General features: G+C 43.3%; 1 protein-coding gene and 1 long non-coding RNA gene across 7 annotated transcripts; both read left to right on the top strand.

Moving 5' to 3' along the window:
- The first annotated feature begins 1286 nt into the window (after window positions 1–1286).
- On the top strand, window positions 1287–21171 carry pde7a (phosphodiesterase 7A). 6 transcript variants are annotated; one of them, XM_071485237.1, is made up of 13 exons: window positions 1287–2406; window positions 12627–12687; window positions 14374–14406; window positions 15704–15790; window positions 16426–16589; window positions 16706–16769; window positions 17549–17745; window positions 18094–18225; window positions 18327–18418; window positions 18589–18733; window positions 18824–18920; window positions 19056–19136; window positions 19245–21171. In XM_071485237.1, the coding sequence occupies exons 1-13, from the start codon at window positions 2269–2271 to the stop codon at window positions 19514–19516; spliced, it is 1563 nt and encodes a 520-aa protein (XP_071341338.1). In that variant the 5' UTR covers window positions 1287–2268; the 3' UTR covers window positions 19517–21171. The 6 variants fall into 6 exon arrangements, with proteins under 6 accessions (XP_071341338.1, XP_071341337.1, XP_071341340.1 ...); XM_071485236.1 differs by having other exon boundaries at window positions 15701–15790; XM_071485239.1 differs by lacking the exon at window positions 14374–14406 and having other exon boundaries at window positions 1288–2406.
- LOC139625358 (uncharacterized) lies at window positions 5266–10452 on the top strand. Its single transcript, XR_011691876.1, has 2 exons — window positions 5266–8132; window positions 8245–10452. It is a non-coding gene; the product is annotated as an uncharacterized lncRNA (long non-coding RNA).
- Window positions 21172–21192: the final 21 nt, after the last annotated feature.

The following is a 21192-nucleotide window of genomic DNA, read 5'->3' as shown; positions in this document are numbered from 1 at the left end:
ACTTTCATTTTCATCTATTAAAATCAGTAATTCAACTTTCATATTATTATTACTTTACTTCTACTCAGGTTTGCAAAGAAAGAAGTTGCTGAAAAAGCAAGCAGCAAGCAATTATTGCTCATTTAAGAGGATATTAAATACAATTTTGACTGATCCTCTGTCTCTCTAAAGAAACTCTACAAAAAAATCTGTTGAATATGTTAACTTCACTACTTGGCAGGTACAGGGGAACTAGTGAGGTTTTGTGTGGTAGGGCATGAGTTGTGACATGCTTCCAATCAGTACCACAGTTGCCTTGTAGATTAACATAATGTAACTGTTATCTTTTGCTCAGTCAAAACAGCTACTTTTGTGGTTATACTTCACCTTAATCAAAATTGAAGTCAAATTACTGTATGCCTCAAGTTGAGTTTGATATTCTACTGTTTTGTACTGTTTCCACCGCTGCCACCGTCTAAGGACACGTTTGTTGTTGTGTTTGTCAGTGTTGCCGTAGCTGCCTGGAAAAGATGCAGGATCTCTTTGTAGGGGGTATGATTGTGGGGGACTACATTCAGACCCATGGAAATGGGGAGGGAGGGGATTATGCCTCTACTGGCAGTGGGCCTGCCTGTTGCCATGACACATCTATTGTCCCCCTGCACAGGGGTATGGCACAGAAACCTCCAGCGAAAATGTTCATGTTCTGGTGCCTAAATGCTGTGTTTTTCTCAGAGATTTATATTATTCACTCAGCTGCAGTATGAGGTCAACTCCACCTTAACATGCAAAAAAAAAAAAAAAAAAAAATCAATAGGCCAGTATCTCAGAGGCATTTTGGTGCAGAGAGATAAACCCAAACAGTACATGCAGGCAATAAAATGTAGACAGTCAGTCTACTTCACAATGCAATCTGCATGTGTCTTGAGTCACCACATGCAGTCATATGGAGCAAATTGTCTCAGCCTAACAGAGCTGCAACATTTTGCTGTATTTCCTAGACTGTATTTCAAACTCCCGGTGAGTCTCGGCTCCCAAGTAGTATGAGTCATGAGAGGAAGGTAATCACAGGCAATGATGTGGACCGCTGCAGGGCAAGCCCCGTTGTGGAGGAATACCCTTGAGAAAGTCCACGCCGTCTGCAAACGACTGCTCATATAGGTCTTGGGATCGCCCTGACCGCATAGCCAATCGTAAAAGTCGTTTTATATCGTGGAAGCCGCGTTGTCCAATCAGCGTTCTGCTTACAATAGCTGCCTCGACGCCATTGGTCGAGCTTAGACAAGGGCGTTTTTTTTTTTTTTTTTTTTTGCTCGCTCCAACAGCACCATCTCTGGCAGGTGGTGTGTGCGTTTTAAAACCATGCAGTAGGCTAATGTTTAGGGCGATAGGTAGGTAGCTGTAGGGAAATAAACACTCTTTAGGTTGTTCACTTATCGTTTCTCGGTTGACAGTTTTGCGTTTCGTGCCATCACGCGTCCTTCAAACGCACCGGGATCGCGGTGAATGAGATGAACGTCGGGGTTTCCCTCTCTGAGCCAGAGCCACTTTCTGCTTCACGGTCAGCGGTGAATTAGACAACTGCTCCTTCATCATGCAGCTTCTGAAAAGAGACGGAAAAGCCCTACCTTTTGATTATATTCCGTCAGGGGTTGAAGTCTGAGCAGGAGAACACCTCCCGGCCACGGCTGACAAGGTCTCACATCTCGGAGCTGCCTCACTTCATCCGCCGGTGTTCAAAAAAAAAAAAAAAAAAAAAATGATATGTTGATGACATTTTTTGGAAGTGGTCGTGCCTTTTGTTTTCATTTCGGGATGCGCGATATGCGGATCTGTGAACGCCACGAAACGCAAACGAGCGGACGTTTTTTCTGCTTTGAAAATGAGGAAGCGTTTTCATAAAGACCCAGAAAATGGCAAGGAGGTCTCGTCGTCCGTGGGCCTGGATTTGAGCAGAATGAGAAGGAAAGGAGCAAATGCAACAGCAGCATGAAAATTTTCCTACAGAATGACACCAAAGGAGGTGAAACGGTGGAGGTAGAGAAGACGCAGCATCAATGAAGGCGATCTGGGCAAGTTTTGAGTCGCTCATAATGAACAGAAATACTTTGCAGCTCGATAGCAGATCGTTTCCACAATATTGAAAGATTTTTTTTTTTTCGGCTTGGGGAGATTTTCTAATTCACTAGTCATCTATTTTCGCATTGCATTCATTATCTTTTTCAGTATATATTAGATTTTTTTTTTTTTTTTTAATATTTTTGATCCGGATCCAGCCCCGACTATTCAATGGAAGTATGTTATCAGCTGCCGGTTTTGCCTCTAGACAGGCCGGTTCCCAAGCATGTCCTCAGCCGGAGGGGAGCCATTAGTTTCAGCTCCAGCTCTTCTCTCTTCGGGGCTCCTGATCCAAGACAGCTGTCACAGGTAAAGAAATTAAAAATACTTCAACTTATCTTAATCTGTATATCATTCAGCCACAGCTGGTTTTGCGCAGGGGATCACACAGGCCTTGAAACCGGCACCTTTTTTTTTTTTTTTTTTTTTTTAAACAAATATATCAATAATCCACAGGAATCTTGCAGGTGGTTGTTGGATATTTAGGCCCTAACACACACAGTGAGCACTTACTTGCACAAATGCACGCAACATTTTCTTATCTCTTGGACCTAAAACACGCAACAAGTAGCCATCTCTGAAAACCAGTTTGCATTTGTGCATGTTGCCTGCAGATAAAGGCCCTCTTGGCTCACTCTTCAGCCAGCAGTTCACCCCTGGGACTTGCTACATTTGTCAGAAGGAACATGCCACACTGATGTTTATGTTAACATCCCCTGACACATTGACAGAAGAAACATCAATCATTGAGTCATACTTGAACTTCCTGCTTTCTCAGAGCCTTGAACTTTTGAAAATGTGCCTCTGGTAAGCCTGTCTCTATATATATATTTTTTTTCGCTGCGGTGACAGAAAAGAACAGGTATACCTCAAAATGAGTCTGGGGTTAGGTTTTGCTTGACTCTCATGTACACAGAAAAACTGGTCAGGCAGTACAATGCATCCGCAATGCATTAGCCAACCACTGAGTCACTGTTGTGTATGAGCTTGTGTGTCAGAAGACGAACCATCCGCTATGCTGTTGTCAAGTTCGCTTGCTTAACAAACTGTAACACGAGTGCCTGCTACCTCAGTTCAGAGAAAAGTTGCACATCAAGTCATGAGTCAGTGAACTCCTTCCCCGCAGTGGTGCGCTTTTCAAAATGAAATAACATCCTTACTATTGCTTCAGTAATTTTGCATAAAAACAGCACAATATATTCTCATCTCTTGGGGGCACATCCCGCTATTTGCTCACGAACAGAGACCCCACAGCATTGCATGGCATCTCCCAACACATTAACTAAGCATTAAGTTACTGTCTTTGACTGTGTGAGCGCCCTCCTCAATGGGCTGTCCATTAGTGCTTTGTGCAGGATCCTGCTCCACATAACCACCCATGTGTGTCCGCGCTGAACCTACCACACCATCACAGGCAGCTTTGTCAAAGACTAACGCATGGCCTTCCATAGCATAGCATTGCCTTTGTTATGGAAGGCCCTCAATGTTGCTCCTCCTCTGTGGGCTTTTTTTTTCACTGGGTTGTAAGTGTTTCAAGAGATGTTATTAAATGTTGGATAAATTGGTTGGACGCGACTTTTCTGACCACCAGTTCAGCCGTCCATACATCCATTCACTCCATACTTGCGTTCCTGTCACTCCATCATCCCTCTGTGCTGTAGTAACAAAGACTTATAAAACTATACTCTTGGCCCTTGCTGCCCAAATGAGGGATTCCTGGCTATTAATCCCAGCATAATGCTACATTGCTCATCCTCTGCATAAAAACACAAGTGTAAAGCTATTGTGTCTCTTGGTCAGGTTCACTAGTTGATCTCTCAATTGGTCATTCATTTTCATTCAGCACGTGTGTGGTGAGTGTGCTCCTTTCTTGGGAATAAGGGGTCATTTCCTACAAGCAGTATAACATTGTTAAATGATTAATTATTAAACAATGGTTACAAACAATTTTAGGTGTTGTGCAAAAAAAAAAAAAAAAAAAAGCAACAGCAACAGTGAGCGGTTCAGTTATTCGACATAAAGACCTGCTGACATGGTCGTTTGTCTTTCTTTCCTCCTCAACAGTGGCAGAACTGGGTGAACATACATGCACACATACGGCAGTGTCACTCAGCCTTTGTCGCGGAGCAATTACACTTCTACAAATATTGTGTTTCGGGCCCTATTTATGACCATAAGGGTGCATTTGTCCTTGGTGGCTGCTGTGTTTTTGTGTGTGGTTCCACAGGCCTGTTGTTTGTGGAAGCAGGGCTGGACTACCATTGCAGAAAGAGGCAGTTAGGCATGTGCCTGGGCTCTGTGGGCAGTGGTTTGGCTCGCTGCCAGACTCACAGATGGCTGGAGTCTCAGTCTCTTTTCTTTCTCTGGCTATCTTGTTCTGCTCACTCACAAGCTCCCCTCTTTCTTTCTCTTTCTCCGCTACCCCCTCCCCTTCCCCCGCAGATGAAGACATTTCCTCTTGTAAACAGAGGACGAAAGAGTAGGGTTGAGGACACGATAGAGTCTCAGAAGAATATGTCACTCTGTGGTCATGGAATGCTTATGATTGGGTGTGAATATGCTGTTGAAGAGGCGTTGAAAACAGCAACAGCATAAAATAAATGGGCTCATTTATCGATTACAATGCCTCAATTGTTTTTATGACAAAGCGTGTTGTCTGCTTGTTGAATAATTCCTAAAAGTGAAGTGGAAGATGGTTTGCATGTTGCTTGTATATAGTGATGCATGCTAGTACCCTCTGGCTTCTCTGGAGTGAAGGGTAAACACAGCACTGAGGTGAGGTTCCTGCAGAATTAAAGGACCAGGAGTACAAGAAAAGGAGTAAAACACAGCAAAGAGTTGTAGTTTAAATGGGAACCACACAAGTCACACATTTATTTGGTCTTAAAGATTGCTCGGCATTACTGCACACATCTCAGCGCACATGGCATATTTCTACGCCGTTGTCCGGTGGCTGTCATAATTTGGTACAACTAAAACACTCGCACACAGTCACATCGTTCTAATGAGACTGAACTTTTTCAAAAAAGAAAAAAAAAAAAACATACAGCAGAGATGCCAGAATCAATAAACAGATGCGCGATATTGATGTGGTCTGAGTAGTCACATGGCTCTTGGCGATAATGGGAGGAAAGCAGCTTTGACTGGAAACACTGATCTGTTGTCATCTCGGTCTGTCATATCACAGTCAGAGATACCATCAAGAGTACGTTGGCCACTGACCCTAGATTGACTCCCTCTCATTTTAGATCTTTAGGCACAGGAGATGACGATAGGCCTGTGCGTAAGGGTGGAAGATAGCGCTGCTTGTTTCATCCACACTATGGATGTTTCTGTGCAGAGCCTGATAAGGAATACACTACCGTGCTTCTTTCCGAGGGAGTTTCTTTGTTGATTTTAACTGAACCGATAAGGTTGTTTTTTTTTTTTTGTTTTGTTTTGTTTTTTCTGCGCAGTGCCATCGGATTGACGTCGTTTCAGGATGTGGTAAGAATGCTGAAGGAGCCGTTCAGACTCTGAGCCTTTCACAAAAACGTTAACCCTTGCATTGCCAACAGTTGGGTTTTCTCACAAATTTGCGTGAATGGGCTGGAAAGCCTGGTGCTGGTTTGTTATCAAGCGAGGATGTGTATTATTTAGTAAATACACTGGAGCCAAACCTTACTTCCTGTCTTCATTTAAACATACACACTCTCCCTCTTTCTCTGCCCCGTCTGTCTCTCTCTGTAAGGGGCCCCTCTTATCACATGACCATTCTGTTTTTGTGCTGCAGTGTTGAGTGCAATCGGCCGTGAGAATGTGGCTCCACACATCAACACACTAACGGACACAATGTCACACACGGACACTGCTCTGGCTGAAAATTCATATTCATATTTCCTGTAGTCCGATAGACATATGAGGTGAGTCTGTACAGGAAGGGAAAATTTATTTACCAGTGATACTAGTTTTAAACTCCAAATGGTCATCCACTTGGCCACAGGTGCACTGTTTAGAGACATGGCGTTTGTTTGCCCTCCTCAGAAGTTTAAGACATCCCACAGTGGGGAAGGGGGGGGCGCTTTAAGCTGGCCCAGAGAAGCAATTAGAGTCTGGGGATGATGTTTGAAATGAGTGAAATTCCTGCGCAGGGTTGACAGCAAGTCTCCCGCTTCCCCCGCCCTTAATTCTACGTGTTTCATAGAGCATAGCTAAAAGCACATTTACACCCCTTAAAGCACTCTGTGTAAAGAAGGCTTAAATCATTTTATGACACTTTACCTGTCATTAAGAAATAAAAAAATAAAAACTTTGGTTGTAGATATATTAGCCTACTGCTTGACAAGCATGTTGCTTTGGTCTTTGGCTACAACACCGCCCTGTCATCCGCCGACTGAGGCATAGGGCCAATTCACCCCGGGCCTCTCCTCAAACCAGCAGCCCTCTCTCAAACACTCGCTGCAGCTGGAGTGTATCAGAGTGGACAGTGTTCTCATAAAACACTCTTACAACAGGTAGTCTCCATCTAGGGCTTTTGTGTATGCAGTGGCTGGTGCACACACACACACACACACACACACACATATACATATACTCACTCACTCCAAACCTGTCCACATTTATGGCCTAGCACTCAGTTACTGGAATGTGCCGTCCCACACAGCACAGCGCTGCAAGAGGTCATAACTCAGAAGGAAGCTTTCAGTTTATGAAACCATGCTGAGTCCCGCTGCTTTTATCTCGGGAATTTACATGTGTGTGGTGTGCGTGTGTGTGCTGTTTTGTTTCTGATATGTCAGTTTATAGGAGTACTGCTGGCTTCCTCATTTGCTTGGCCCCAGCTGACTTACTGACTATGCAATAGGCCTGTCTTCAGCTGAAACACAATTGTAAAGCGAAATGACATCATAAAGGCTGGTTTTATGTCTGTGTTAGAAACAAGGAAGTGTGAGAATGCTGCACTGTGCACTGGACCGTTGAATACCATTCAAAGGTCGTAAGACTACAATATCAGCTCAATCGCAACGCTATGATGACAAGAGAGCATGATTGAAAAAGCCACTGAGCTGTTTTGAATTTGAGTTCTTGTAACTCATCCTGTGCCTTTTGATTTAAACATGCAGGCGCACACTACATTAGTCAGTTTGCTTTTTGCAAACATTCATGGGAACAAAAAGCAGATATTCAACACACCTTTACTGGCAGAATTTCACCAGATTCCAATTAAGTCACTTGAATTCACATTTCTCAACCTTTGTAATGTTGTTAGCATCTATTTAAAGGTAGTCAGAAAGTCAGAAAATGACAAGCATTGAAGGTCTGGGGTTACTCACACGGTCCCAAGTTTTGACATCACCTGACCTCACAAACCTTAGTGGCATGACCCCAGGCAGCGGGACTAAGCTGAGATGCTAGTAGTAAACCCCAAACAAAGCTGAATTTGGCTTGTTCTCAGACTGCTGTCAGCAAATACCAATTGACTGCAACCCTAGGTGTTTGGCTTAAGGCACCCAAAGCAGATAACATGTTTCCATAGTTCCTCAAAAACAAGAGTAGAGTTTTACTTAAAATTATAAAGCTTCATGGAAGTAAAAAAAACATGGTCTGCAACCAATTTGTGACATTATTAGTTAAATGGACCTAATATGCCTGTGCAAAACATTTTTGACAAGTTTGCCTGAATCGAATTTGGTGCTTATTATAGTTGTAAATCCAATTATTTTTTTCTGAAAAATGCTCCAAGTGTAATTTCATTTGAAGTATATTCATGGGTTCATTTCACACTGTCTTTACTAAAATAAGAGGAAGCTGCTCACTCACACAAGCAAACTGACAAAATCTAGGTGGCAAAATGAGCTGAGGCTTCAGTAAGTGCGTAACTGTGTAGTACTGCCTGATTTGACTATATATACATGTATATTACTGTCTGTAATACTAGTTCTTGGGATGAGGGAGGTTTTTCACAAAAGACTTTTTGTATTTCTGGATGTTTCAAAAGGTTCTCTCTCCAGGATACGTCAGAGATGGATAGATGATGAGTTCATTCCTTAATAAACGTGAGTCAGATTTTTCCCTTTACACATTTTGCATCAGCCTGAAGAGAAAAAACACCATAGGCTGACAGATTGGTAGAAGTTTTAATCCCAGCCCTGCCTTGTTTGATGCCAGAGGCTGTGGGTCACATGCAAACTGGCAACCAGTAAGGCTCAGCAGTGAAGCCAAAGCATCAGTCCCTCCAGCACCTGGACTCCTCAGGAACCTATGCCAGGATCTTGTTCGTGGACTTCATCTCTGCCTTGAATACCATCATCCCTGTTCTGCTGCAGGACGAGCCCTCCCAGCTGAGCGTGCCTGACTCTACCTCCAGGTGGCTCACTCACTTCCTGTCTGGCAGGAGGCAGCATGTGAAGCAGGGGAAACATGTCTCTGACTCCCGGACCATCAGCACCGGATCACCCCAAGGCTGCGTCCTTTCTCCTCTCGTCTTCTCTTCTCCCTGTTCATTAACAGCTGTACCTCCAGCCATCAGTCTGTCAAGCTCCTGGAGTTTGCGGATGACACCACCCTCATGGGACGCATCTCTGGTGGGGACGAGTCTGGTAACAGGTGGGAGATTTACTGTGCCCAGCCCCACCCACCCCATCGTCCTGTGTGACTCCCCCGTGGACACTGTAGAGCACTTTCTGGGCACCATAGTCACACATGACCCCTCCCGACCTGGACACAAACTATTTGAGTCACTCCCCTCTGGCAGGAAGCTGCGGACTGTCAGGATCAAAACATCACGCTACTTTTCCGACTGCAGTTGGCCTCATCAACAAGACCAGAGACCCCCACTGTTATTTAGTGTCATTTGAAAAATCCAACAGATTCTCTGTTGAAATTAAAAGTTATCCCTACAAAGATTTACTGTAATGTATGCGTACCCTGGCAGGCAATTTGAGACTCATTCATAGGGAATTTTTTTTAAGGCATCTTTGAGTGTATTTGCTTGATTAACAGATGTCTCAGGCTATTTGTAGCTCGGCTCCATCCAGACATCCCATCAGACATCACCATTATGACTGACGATGACGATGGTGTTGAATGTTCCCTAAGAAACCCACTGACGATGTCTAAGGTGTTTTATCTGTGCTTTTCTCAGCCTTTCATCAACTGGCAGATTTCCATTTAGCTGGATACCTTTGCTGTGACGCACCTACAGGCAACCATGATCAGAACCTGTGATATGGGCATTGCACCACCCATATTTCTAGTTGGTGGATTGAGACTCACCTCTGCTGTGCCTGCTGATGGTTGTCTTTGTATAACCAGTTCATTTACTTTGCAAAATCTAAGCCTGACCCACAGAGTAAAATGCATTGAAAAATATTCAGATCTGTTTTGATGCTCAACAGTTTTTATCAAACAATGGAGTTAGCAGTCGGTCACTATTCTCAGTGGTCATGCTACCTTCTGTAGCTACTTCACGGTCAATCCTTACCAGTGGCTAGCTGGCAGGGTTATGCTATGTTATCGTTATGCAGCTGTGCAAAGTGTTGAGCTCTCTCTAGCTTCTTGCATGAAATACACATATTGAGCTAGGCTTGTGACTTTTATAATTAAACAAAAGTGTGATACTTACGTAAAATCCAGTGTGAAAAACTTTTCGATCAGACAGACATTTCAAAAAAGGAGATTAATCCCTGCTGCACTACATTCCTAATGTTTCATGTGATTGAAAAAATCTGATAAGAGGGCGCAAAGACTGGCGGCAAATCAGAGTTGTCAAACTTATGGGCTACGTTACATAGCTGAATTGTGCGTATGTGGCATTAAGTTCAAGTGCTGCCTTTGACATCCTGCATCTTTGTCTCCCTTATTTCTCTTCACTCTCAGCTGTGAAGCATAAATGCCCAAAACATGCTGCTGACAAAGGGACTGAAGTTAATGTCGGACCATGACAGGCGCACGGGTGGATGGTTTAGTGTGTGTTGGCACTGCAAGGCATGGCAGGGGTGTGTGTTGTGGGCTGGCCATTTCAAGGGTAAAATGTGACTTTGTCCTCCATTCACAGTGGGAAAGTGACATTGACAAAGTGTTTTCTCTACCGCCTCCTTCTTATAGCTCACAAGGGAGCACATGCCGGTATCCACTTAAGTGCCAACTGGTGGCAGCACCAGTGTGTGTGTGTGTGTGTGTGTGTGTGTGTGTGTGTGTGTGAGAGAATGTGTTTGCTGCAAGCTTCGGCCAAAAGGTTTGTTTGGGCAAGTGTTGGCAGTGCTGGTCACTCTTTTCATTCCCAGCCCTAGAGCCAGAATTATACAGTTCCCACGCATGTTACAGCTGATACAACCCTCGAACACACACACACACACACACACACACACACACACACACACACACACACACAAAAAAAATCAGACACACACAGCTCATGCGTACATACACACAATCTATAGTGCTCACACTAACCACCGGTGCTGTGTGTAAACACAGAGGCCTGTTGACACTAAAATACAGCTTTGCAGATTACCCACCCTGAGTCAAGCTGTTTGCTAGCCAGTAAAATATTAGCTTTGGATTGGCGGCTGTCATGAGCTTAGAGGACAGACAGTGTCAGGTGTGTATGTATGTGTGTGAAGGCGATTCGCAGTAACTCTAAGGATTTGAACTAATGAGTGTACAAGCATGTACGTTTGTCTTTGCACCTGTTTTTGGTGTGACCTGTTGACAGTTGTCATTAAATCGTCCCAGAATACAGATAGATAGAAATATCATCCTTATCACTGTGCTCTGGTTCAGTCTCTATAATATAGGGCCATAAATGACCATGTCTAGATTTCTGTCATTTTTTCACTAGTTTGTTTTTTAGTTTTTAAGAACATGTGGAGGTTTGACTTCACAGCTCTTTGGCTTTCTTTGGAGTGGGTAGGAGACCCCTGCAGGTTGGTAGGTGTTGGGGGTGGCCAGAGTTGACTACAGGCTCTCTGTCCAGTCAGCCCCTTTGTCATTCTGTCAGCCAGGAAGTCAAGAAGTTAGCTGTCACTGAGTCAAACACTAGTCCTTTTCTTAAACAATCTGTAGCACTGGACAGCTAGTCCATCAGTCTGGCACCTGTGGAATGGGTAAGCCTAGATGAGGACAGCCCTAGAGGGGAGACTGGAGAGTTGGCCTGGAGGTGGGCCAGGATGTGTGGAGTGCAGAGAGAGGTGAGCCAACACTTCAGTGTAACCCAGAGCAGCTGTCTGTCGACATAGCAAATATGCCGTAACCACTGTTATACGCGCTACAACTACTACTGTGCTAGTGGCTCTACTGCTGCAGCTACCTCCCATAAGGTTGGCACTACATGGTGGTGTAGGCACAAGTGAGGACAAAACAGACAACTTAGCAACTTTATTTCAACAGAAGCAGCCTTATTCAAACCAAATATAGCATTGTTTAATTTCACAGTAGATTGCTTGTAACCCCTCAGGATTTTTTTTCTTGTTTCGTTTTGTTTATTGTTGGTAAGTTTGATGCAGCACTGGAACCTTCCGTGCATGTTGAGCCAGTATAAATAAATGACTTATTCAAACATACACATCTAATGTTTCCAGTACATTTCTTTTCAGGAAACTGTGATCAGATTTGACTTGATGTGATTTGATTGTTGTCTCAGACAAGTATTTCAACAAACACTTAAACATAATAGCACAACAGTGGAAACTAAAAAGTTGCTCATCACTTCTAGATTAATTCTCCTAGATTGACAAAGAAAGCTTACTCTGTTTTATCCTTGCATCCTAAATCTAGATTTAGATCGACTTTCAATGAATGAACAGTTGGTCACTAAACTTGTTGGACATCAAAACCCCCTGTAGCTGTTTTTTTAGAAAAAGTCTGCTTGTGATGCCGCTGTGTTGAGTTAAATTTATCAGACTGATTTTACAAAGAAGGAAATTTAGACATAAAGATGCTATCCAGAATATTAAGTTATTATAAAAATGTATCAGCTACTCTGCTGTTGAGGAATGGGGAGGGCAGGGGGGGGTGTTAGATCCACTGAAGTCAATTCAAATACAAATTCAAATTCATTCAAATTGTATTCACCAGCTGACGTCAGATCAAAACATATTCATAATCTTTCAGAATTTTCTGTTGTATTGTGCTGTTGTGTGTGTGTGTGTGTGTGTGTGTGTGTGTGTGTGCGTGCATGTATGTGTGCACTTCTCACATGACTGATAGTAACAGTGTAAGTACCGTATCAGGCTGATGATATGGAGCTGGAACATGCTTATCAGGGTAACAGTTTATGTGCGTGCATACACACACGCACACACGCACAATCGAAGCAGATTAGAACCAACTGTAGCACCACATTACACCACCCTCCACTTATAAAGCTCTTTGTATGTATTAGAAATTGCCTGGGGCCATGAGGTCGTGATAATTTGGTGGGACTTATTACTGGTTATTATTGTTATTGGTGTCATAATATCAGTGCAGCATTATATGCAGTGCAGCATTATGTTTATAAGGTATGAACCTTGAACAGTTGTTGATGATATTCCTTTGTGTCTGTTCAGAGACGAGGGGCCATCTCCTACGACAGCTCCGACCAGACCGCGCTGTACATTCGTATGCTAGGTAAGTGTTTCCCCACTCTTAATGCACACACACACACACACACACACACACACACACACACACACACACACACACACACACACACACACACACACACACACACACATGCATATTCACAAGACACACACATTCACACACTTCCCAGACATTAGTAGGATTATCTTTTCCATGATCATGTCCATTTCTAATACACAATGGCTTAAAAAAGTAGTGAGATAGGAAATGGATGAATCAGAGGGGGAGAGGGAGATGTAGAGATTATGTAGAGATGGGGACGCACTAGAGTGCATGTCCAGAGTCCACTCAATCCCTGGCCTTTTGGTAATCTCTCAGTCACAATAGGCTTAGGTTGTGTGTATCTGTAGTGTTGAGTCTCTTTTGAAGTTTGACCAGATTTGTTAAGAGAACAGGATTTCAGTTGAACCCTGAACAGACTAAGATTCACTGGCAGAGTGTGTTTTTGTGTTTATGTACATGTGCCTGTTTGTACATACTGTATGTGTGTGTGTGTGTGTGTGTGTGTGTGTCCATTTGCCCAGTGCTGCCCTGAGCGACTCTAAACAGGATAAGCAGTTTAGAAAATGGATGAGAGGATGGAGGGCTCATAGCTCTGCCAGGCAGATGGAGCCAGATGCGTCCAGGAGGCAGCCAGCCTTGGCTTCCTAGTCAGTAAGGTTATTGGGGATAGTGGTGCGATTAGAGCCTGTGTGCACCCCCAACATCAGTCTACCCCACACAGATGTGCTTTGACATGCAACTTTTACTAACCAAATTCATAGATCTGGTGCTTTTGGCTGGGAGTGCACAGCAAGAAAGAAAGAAACAAGAACTGCTCACAGTGTTACCCCGTCACAGTCCTTCACAGATATCAGATTGCTGCTGTGAAGCGTGGTGAGTCGACAGGGAGCATTAAACAGTAGGGACTTACTGTCTTTGTTAAAAATCCTGTTTACTGTAGCTTTCACATTACGTTGCTATACTTTGCTCCTCTCCAGCTTGATAATGCCCTCAGGTTGACTGCTGCCACGTGCGTCTAGTCACAGTGACAGCAATTCATTCAGCTGACTGAAGGAGCTTTAGCTTTTTAATCATTTTACTTGGCTAAGTATGATGTCAGGCTCCTACGTCACCAGCATAAAGCATCTGTCTCTGTAGATTTTATATTAAATTGTGTGTGAGGAGAGGCACGCTAATGCGGACTGGTGTTTGCGCGGGCCAGGGTTCAGTCCGCCAAGTTAATGCTGATGTGCTTTCAAATAGCAGGACTCAGAGCTTTCACCACATCAGTTATAATGACATGACCTACATCCACCCCAGAGCGCCAGCACTAATGCACCGCAAGGGAAACATGGACCCTGTGACTCTGAAAAAACACTAATCACACAAGCACACACACATACACACACACACACACACACACACACACACACGTGCTGAACCCTAGCACATGCATCTGCAGATGTGACAGATGTATATACATGTGGGCACATACACACACACTCACTGTCTAGGAGTGCATGAATTTTAGAGTTGTTTTGGTCATAATTTAGTTTTGCACGTGAAATGCCACTGATATGGATTCACTCTCCACATTCATACCAACAACTTTACATACAGCTGTTCTAAAATAATGCTGAGCATCATTATGCCTTGAATTGTAATTCTTAGTTTTTGGTATTTTGATAGGAGCTTGTGTAGTATTCAAACAGCTGTTTGCAAGTAAGTAACATACTGGTTGGGGGAACACACCTGTGTGACTGCTTTGAATTTAATTCTAATGCCACGTGACACAATCAGACGCTGGAAACATACCATTGCACTGTTTAGCACCTTGACCAGTATACTGCCATATAGCGTCTTGCCATACATAGAGTGTTGCCTGGAACGACACACTAGCATTTTACTGCATCAGTGTCATAGCACCATCCTGTCACCTCACTATGCTCTCACTGCTCCTGACTGCAGTCTACAAGCAGGCCGGCCGCCATCTGGCCTGTCCCTGTTCCTCTGCCTGACTAATACAGTCATAGATGGACTATAGATCACTCTCAGTGGCCCTGAGTACTAATAGTAGAGCAGACTGTCCTGACATGGCATTGCATGCTCAGCTGTTTGATCGACTTGTCTGTCCATTGAATTTTCTCTTCTGGGATGTGGGAGTGTGTTTGTGTGTGACTGTGCCCGCATATGGATAACATACACCAGACTCGGGTCAAATAGTATTTACAAAATCACATCTTTTGCTTGTTTTAGTTTGCTTGGAGTGCCAAAATGTTGGGCTTTATCACACTGAGCCTAAAGAGAGGTGAAGCTATATTATATGTGTATCCATTGCCATATCAGAAAAAACAACACTTTGTAATTTTAACAAAGATCAATGATTGATTATTTTGTCCACATTTGACAACTACAGTTCCCATGAGGCTTGGTTACATTTTTGCTGCTGAATTCTGACAAAATAACCCACTGTTTTGTCTTTAAAATGAAGCTGTACTAAATTGTACAGTTGTAAGCAAATATTTATTTATATAGCACTTATTAAAACAAAAGTACTCAACAAAGAGTATTTATCACACAATATTAAGCGGGCAGCATAGTAACAGACACAAAAGCAACAACACAGAACATCAGCAAAAGCGGCGATTAAGTAAAGTGAGGAGAATGTTAGTGAGCTGTAAAGTTAATTAATCTATCTGTTGCCAGAAAACCAGAATCCAGAGTTTCAGCTTTTTAGAGGGGTCAATGAAATAAACTCTGTGATGAAATATATATTTCCTGGCTAAAAACAGTGGAACAGAGGCTTGCTTGAAAAGGGTTAGGGTTTCAGCTGTGTGTAAATGTTGTGTTCTGTTCATTGTCCTGTAGTAAAGCCCATCCTTGTGGCACTTCAGCAAGATAAATTCTACTATATAATGGAAAAAATAATTGTAAATACTACTTGGCCGAGCACATTTAGACACCTTTGTTTTCAAGCAGCATGAATCTTGAGGAAATAAGTGCTGATTTCTTCTAGGAGATGTGAGAGTGAGAAGTCAGGTTGGATTTGAACCGGAACGAAGAAGCTCTCACCCGTACCTGTGCATCGACTTCCGAACTCTTCACAGTGAGTATGAATCACAGCCAATTATCTGGAATTTCCAGCTGTTATCAAACTGTAGCTCCACACACAGTTTGTTCCTCTCCAGCGAGATTGACAGATGTTTGTGCACTGCTCTCATACAGTATTTCACCTGACGATAACGACCAAGGTGTGTCTAAGTGTAAACCTCGTGAGAGGCTTTTTATCAAAGCTTTGTGAATAGCTGTCTGATAAAATAACCGCCCCCATACTCACTGAAACTTTTTTATAAAACATTAATCAGTTACAAAGAAGTGTGTGTGTGCGTGTGTGTGTAATCCTACTCCATGCTGACGTGTTTCCGGATTGCAACCACAGTTTATTCAGACACAGTGCTGTTTTGTGTGTGTGTGTGTGTGTGTGTGTGTGTGTGTGTGTGTGTGAGTGAAAGACCACTGACAAAGCATGTCTGCTGTGTGATCCCAGACGAAAGGCTTATGAGTGGGCGGCTGTGTCAGCAGCGACTGTTTGTATATCACTGTGTTGGTGTCAGATCCCCACCGAGTTTGTGCGACCCAAATGATTCTCCGAGCCTAATGAGCTTTTGAAATAAATGTGTCCTAAAAAACACATGTGACACCTTTTGTAAAATGTTTATGTTTGTGTGTCTGTGTGTGCAGCACGGCTGGGCTGTGGGTCCACATCAGCCAGCTCTGCTCCTGAAAGGAGGGTCCACAGACTGCTCAGCTTCCAGAGGTACCTGCACTCATCCCGCCTGCTGCGAGGACTCCCCCAGCAGATCCCCCTCCACATCCTCGATGAAGACTACACTGGACAGGCCAGAGTATGACACACCTTTGCATCATGATACAATGATGAGACTTATAGAAATGCACAGCACTTGCTTTGTTGAGACTTCACATCACTAATTCTGTGCTTCTCTTTTCCCCTCTCTTGCAGTGCATGCTGGAAAAAGTCGGGAACTGGAATTTTGACATTTTCCTCTTTGATAGGTTGACAAATGGTGAGTAAAATATGCCCTGAAATACTGTTCAGAAGGTGTTTTAAAAGTCATGATAACAGAAGTACTGCAGCGCTGCCTGGGGAATCAAGGATCGGCTCAGCTTTAGATTCGATGTCGCCATCTGTTGGATGGCCAACACGGAGGATTTATTGTATGAAAATTAACTCTGTTACTGAATCACCACATTTTACTTTGTAAAGCAAAAAACACCTCACATTCATACAGTTTGAGTCATGTTGAAGAGGGTTCAAGATGATATCTTGATATCTTCTCCAATGCAGCTGCAGTGGAAGTTGACAATTCAACAATGTAAACAGAAGGTTTTGGTGACAGGCCTCAGAAAGTAACAGCTTCTGTCTACACTTTCTTCATTTTGAACCTGTTTACATTCATATAGGGAGAATTTTAAAAGCAATAGACATTTCTGTACTGACAGCAGCCTCATTAGATCAGAATGTGCTCCAGCAACAGGATATGTTCTGCCATGTGCCTGTCTCGACATGTTAACTGTGAACCTCAAAAACAGGAGGACCACAGCTCTTAGTGCTCTAGAAAGAATAATTATTTAAAATCACAAACAAGTAATTATTTAAAATAAGAAGAAGGCGAGGAAGGTTGAGAAAAAGTGGATGAACTAATAAAACTCCTGGAGCATAATAGATTGACGATATTTTACAGTGCAACAGTGTCTAATGGTGTGGTTTTTTCTTTTGTTTCATACGAGTGAGAAGAGACCACATAAAAGCAGGATGCTCACTCTGATCTGTCTTCTTGTTCAGGAAACAGCCTGATCACCCTGACCTTCCACCTGCTGAACCAGTATGGCCTGGTGGAGCTCTTCCAGTTGGACATGGTCAAACTCTGGAGGTTCCTGGTCATGGTCCAGGAGGACTACCACAGCGACAACCCCTACCACAACGCTGTCCACGCTGCAGATGTCACACAGGCCATGTACTGCTACCTGCGGGAACCCATGGTGAGACATGCAGACAAGAGATTTATCTGTTATGTTTGGCTTGAGAAAGAACCTTTAACTCAGCTGGCTGTTAGCCATTACTTAGGCTTCTTGAATTTTCAAAATTTAAAGGGATATACTTGAGTTCTTTCTTTAGCTAAGGGTTTTTGATCCAGCACAACCATTAATCCATCTCATTGGTTTTGTGTGTGAATGTATGAGTTTTATGTATAAACAAAAAGATTTTGCGTGAAAAGTTGCTTGAATGTCAGTTTATAACTTCTGGATGTGAAAGTGCTTCTGTGAAGGAGTATTTGTATTTTAATGATCCATCATCATAATCATGTTATTGTCTTGTTGTGAGTGCAGCATGCAAAGTCTCTGACCTCCTATGACATTCTGCTGGGACTGGTAGCAGCCGCCACTCATGACCTGGGCCATCCTGGGGTCAACCAGCCTTTCCTCATCAAGACTGACCACTATCTAGCTACACTCTATAGGGTAAGACCTCACAACGGTTGCTGTTTAGCCTGCCAGAAGTTACTTACGAATGTGCTGACAATGTATGTGTCTGTGCACAATGTCTGCTTTTGAACTCACAGAATACCTCAGTTCTGGAAAACCACCACTGGAAGTCAGCAGTGGGCCTGCTCAGAGAGACCGGTCTGTTCTCCCATCTGCCTGCTGAGGACAGGTCAGTCTGACACTGAATTGTTGCTAAGCACCCACAAAAAAAAAAAAAAAAAGTAATTGAAGTTATTTCAAAGGACTTTTCTACTTATGCCAACAATGCCAACAGACACCATAGTCAGTGCTTAAAAAACAGATTATTTTGGCAAATAAATGTACTTTCTGACCTCTCAGCCTGAACTTGGAGAGGGAGTTGGGCTCTTTAATCCTGGCCACGGACATCAGCAGACAGAATGACTACTTGTCCAGGTTTCGCATGCACCTGGATCAGGATAACCTGTGCTTGAGCAACGCCAGCCACCGACACTTCATCCTGCAGGTCAGTTACGTCCTCTGTGTTACAGGCGCCACTTCTGAATATTAGCAAACCTGCAGGCTCTTACTTTGTTTTTATTCCCACCCTGTGCAGATGGCTCTGAAGTGTGCAGACATCTGTAACCCCTGCAGACCCTGGGAGCTGAGCAAACAGTGGAGTGAGAAAGTGACAGAGGAGTTCTTCCAGCAAGGTTATCTTCATTTCTGCAGCTTGCTTATGCCGTTGATCATTCTCTTTCCTTTTTTGCACTTTTATAAGTAGATAGTAGAATATATGTATGCTGATATATTAATTACATGTGTTATATTTCATTATGCTCCTGTAGGAGACATTGAGAAGAAGCACAAACTTGAAGTCAGCCCACTTTGTGACAGAGAGACAAACACAGTTGGCAACATTCAAATAGGCAAGTAGCTGTTTTGTACATTTGTTGTATTTACCTTGCACTCGCATGTTGTATTTAATATTTATATTTAGCCTTAATCCGCATCTGCCGTCTCCTCTCCCACTTCAGGCTTCATGACGTATGTGGCGGAGCCGCTGTTTGCAGAGTGGGCTCGTTTCTCCGACACACGTCTGTCTCAGACCATGCTGGGCCACATGGGGCTGAACAAGGCCAGCTGGGGCGGCCTACAGCAGGAACAAACCTCTGTCTCCGAGGAGGCGGAACCTAGCACAGCCGGCACCGACACAGAAGACGTTGCCGCTCGTAGAGATGGCAGCACAGCTACAGCCACAGGAGGAACCAGCTCCAAAGAAATACCTCAGGGAAACAGAGAATCCTGACACTCCTCGTGTGCCCTTTCACCTCAACTTCATGACCCCTGACCCCCGGCCTCAAGGCCTCATCACACACTTGGGGCCTGGTGGGGCATCCAACAGCCTGCTGCCCCACCTGATCCTAACACCTTGTTTATGTTTTGTTGCTTTTGCCTCCCATCTTGATAAACCACTGATTTTATTTAATTTATTTAATTTTAATTCCTCTTTTTTGGCATAGAGCAATACATAGATACCTCATTTGGCTACTGCTGTATTTTCTGTTATTTGCTTTGTTTTATTTATTTGTCCACTGTAGTTTTGGCATTACTGACTGAACACACCACTTTTTCTGTTGGTGAACCTTAAGGGGAAAGCAGTATAAGAACTGAAGACATTTTTCTGGTATTTTGAAGTGCCATTTGAAAACAAAGATTTGAAGAATGATCTAAACTGAATTGACTGAGACAACTGGAGTATTCAGACATGAGACCCTCCTCAGACTTTAGAGTAATGCCGTGTTGCATTTGTGTTGAAAATTCTTCCTCATGTAATGAAAAAAAAAAAGAAAAAGAAAAAAAAAGAGAAATGTGACAAGCCCAGTCCTTTTGCTGCCTCTACGAAGACTGTTTACGCATCTCCTTGTTTGTTGTTTCTTTCCCCTTGAACTGAAGTTGAATCATGTCGGCTCCACGGTTTGCCTTCGAAGCACAGATGTGAAGAACCACTTGTTTGAACTGTCATCCCACTGTTGAAGCCATGAGCAGAATCTTACTCAAACACACCAGATGCCATAAGTAACCCCACCTGTGCTAAAATGTGTTCTTGCACTCCCAAATAATGATGGTGTTGGGCATGCAGCTCGGTCTCCATGACATCTCCAAGACATCCTGCGAAGGTATTGTAGAAATTAGCCCTTTTTCTGGTGATGTTTCCAGTGCTGGTTGAACTTGGGGGAGCTTCCCTCCCACACTGGAGATCAGTTTCTCACTGCACATGTATTTCACCTGGAACTCCACTCAACGCAACTCGACTCGCTCAGGGTTTTGCCAGTCTCTTATAAGGAGGGAGAGGGGGAGGAGGTGACTGCGGGCGATGCAAGGTTGTATTTTTTTTTTTTTTTTTCCTGGCTAGGATCTACTGAAGGAGACTCTTCCTCTCCGCAGAATGTCTCTCACAGCCACATGCAACCTAAAGGACTGCTCGATTGATGCCTTATAACTATGCACAAACTATGCTAAGTGACCAAACCAACTTCTGTTCCCATCAAGTGCATGGTGTGCTTGTCTTTGAATGCACTGTCCAATCCCTTTGCCTTTTTGTTGTGAGGAACAACTCCAGCTGTCCTTTTTTTTTTGTACGGAAACAAAATGGTCGAGTGACTTTGAACATTCCATTTCTTTGTGTTTGGTTTGTCTACTTTGATTCTGTATAGTGGCACAAATTGTGTTTGTGTTTAAACATTTTGAAAGATAACAGGTGCTTTTCTTACTTTAGCTGATTTGTATTTTGCTGTAAGTGCTGTAAGACTGTTGATAAAACTGTTTACAATTTGTTGCGACAGCCATTTTTGGGAAGACTTAAGTGTCGAGCCAGATTTTGTAAAAGCTTTGCTGTATTGACTTTTTTGATACATGCCTGTTGCAGTTACAATTTGAATAATAAAACCTGTTGTTGACAAATGTTTGACACATGGTTAAAGT

The sequence above is a fragment of the Trachinotus anak genome, unplaced genomic scaffold (assembly GCF_046630095.1).
Source record: "Trachinotus anak isolate AG129_WGS33_773 ecotype Australia unplaced genomic scaffold, CSIRO_AGI_Tana_v1 ptg000009l, whole genome shotgun sequence".
Classification (NCBI taxonomy): domain Eukaryota; kingdom Metazoa; phylum Chordata; class Actinopteri; order Carangiformes; family Carangidae; genus Trachinotus; species Trachinotus anak.
Note: the sequence above shows the minus strand (reverse complement) of the source record. Positions and strands in the feature narration are given on the sequence as shown.

Bases quoted from the DNA above. Each gene is read 5' to 3' on its own strand.
- pde7a (XM_071485236.1), top strand. From the start codon at position 2,269: ATGGAAGTATGTTATCAGCTGCCGGTTTTGCCTCTAGACAGGCCGGTT. The intron at 18,419-18,588 runs GTCAGTCTGACA...CTGACCTCTCAG, and splicing joins CATCTGCCTGCTGAGGACAG to CCTGAACTTGGAGAGGGAGT. The intron at 18,921-19,055 runs GTTATCTTCATT...ATGCTCCTGTAG, and splicing joins AGAGGAGTTCTTCCAGCAAG to GAGACATTGAGAAGAAGCAC.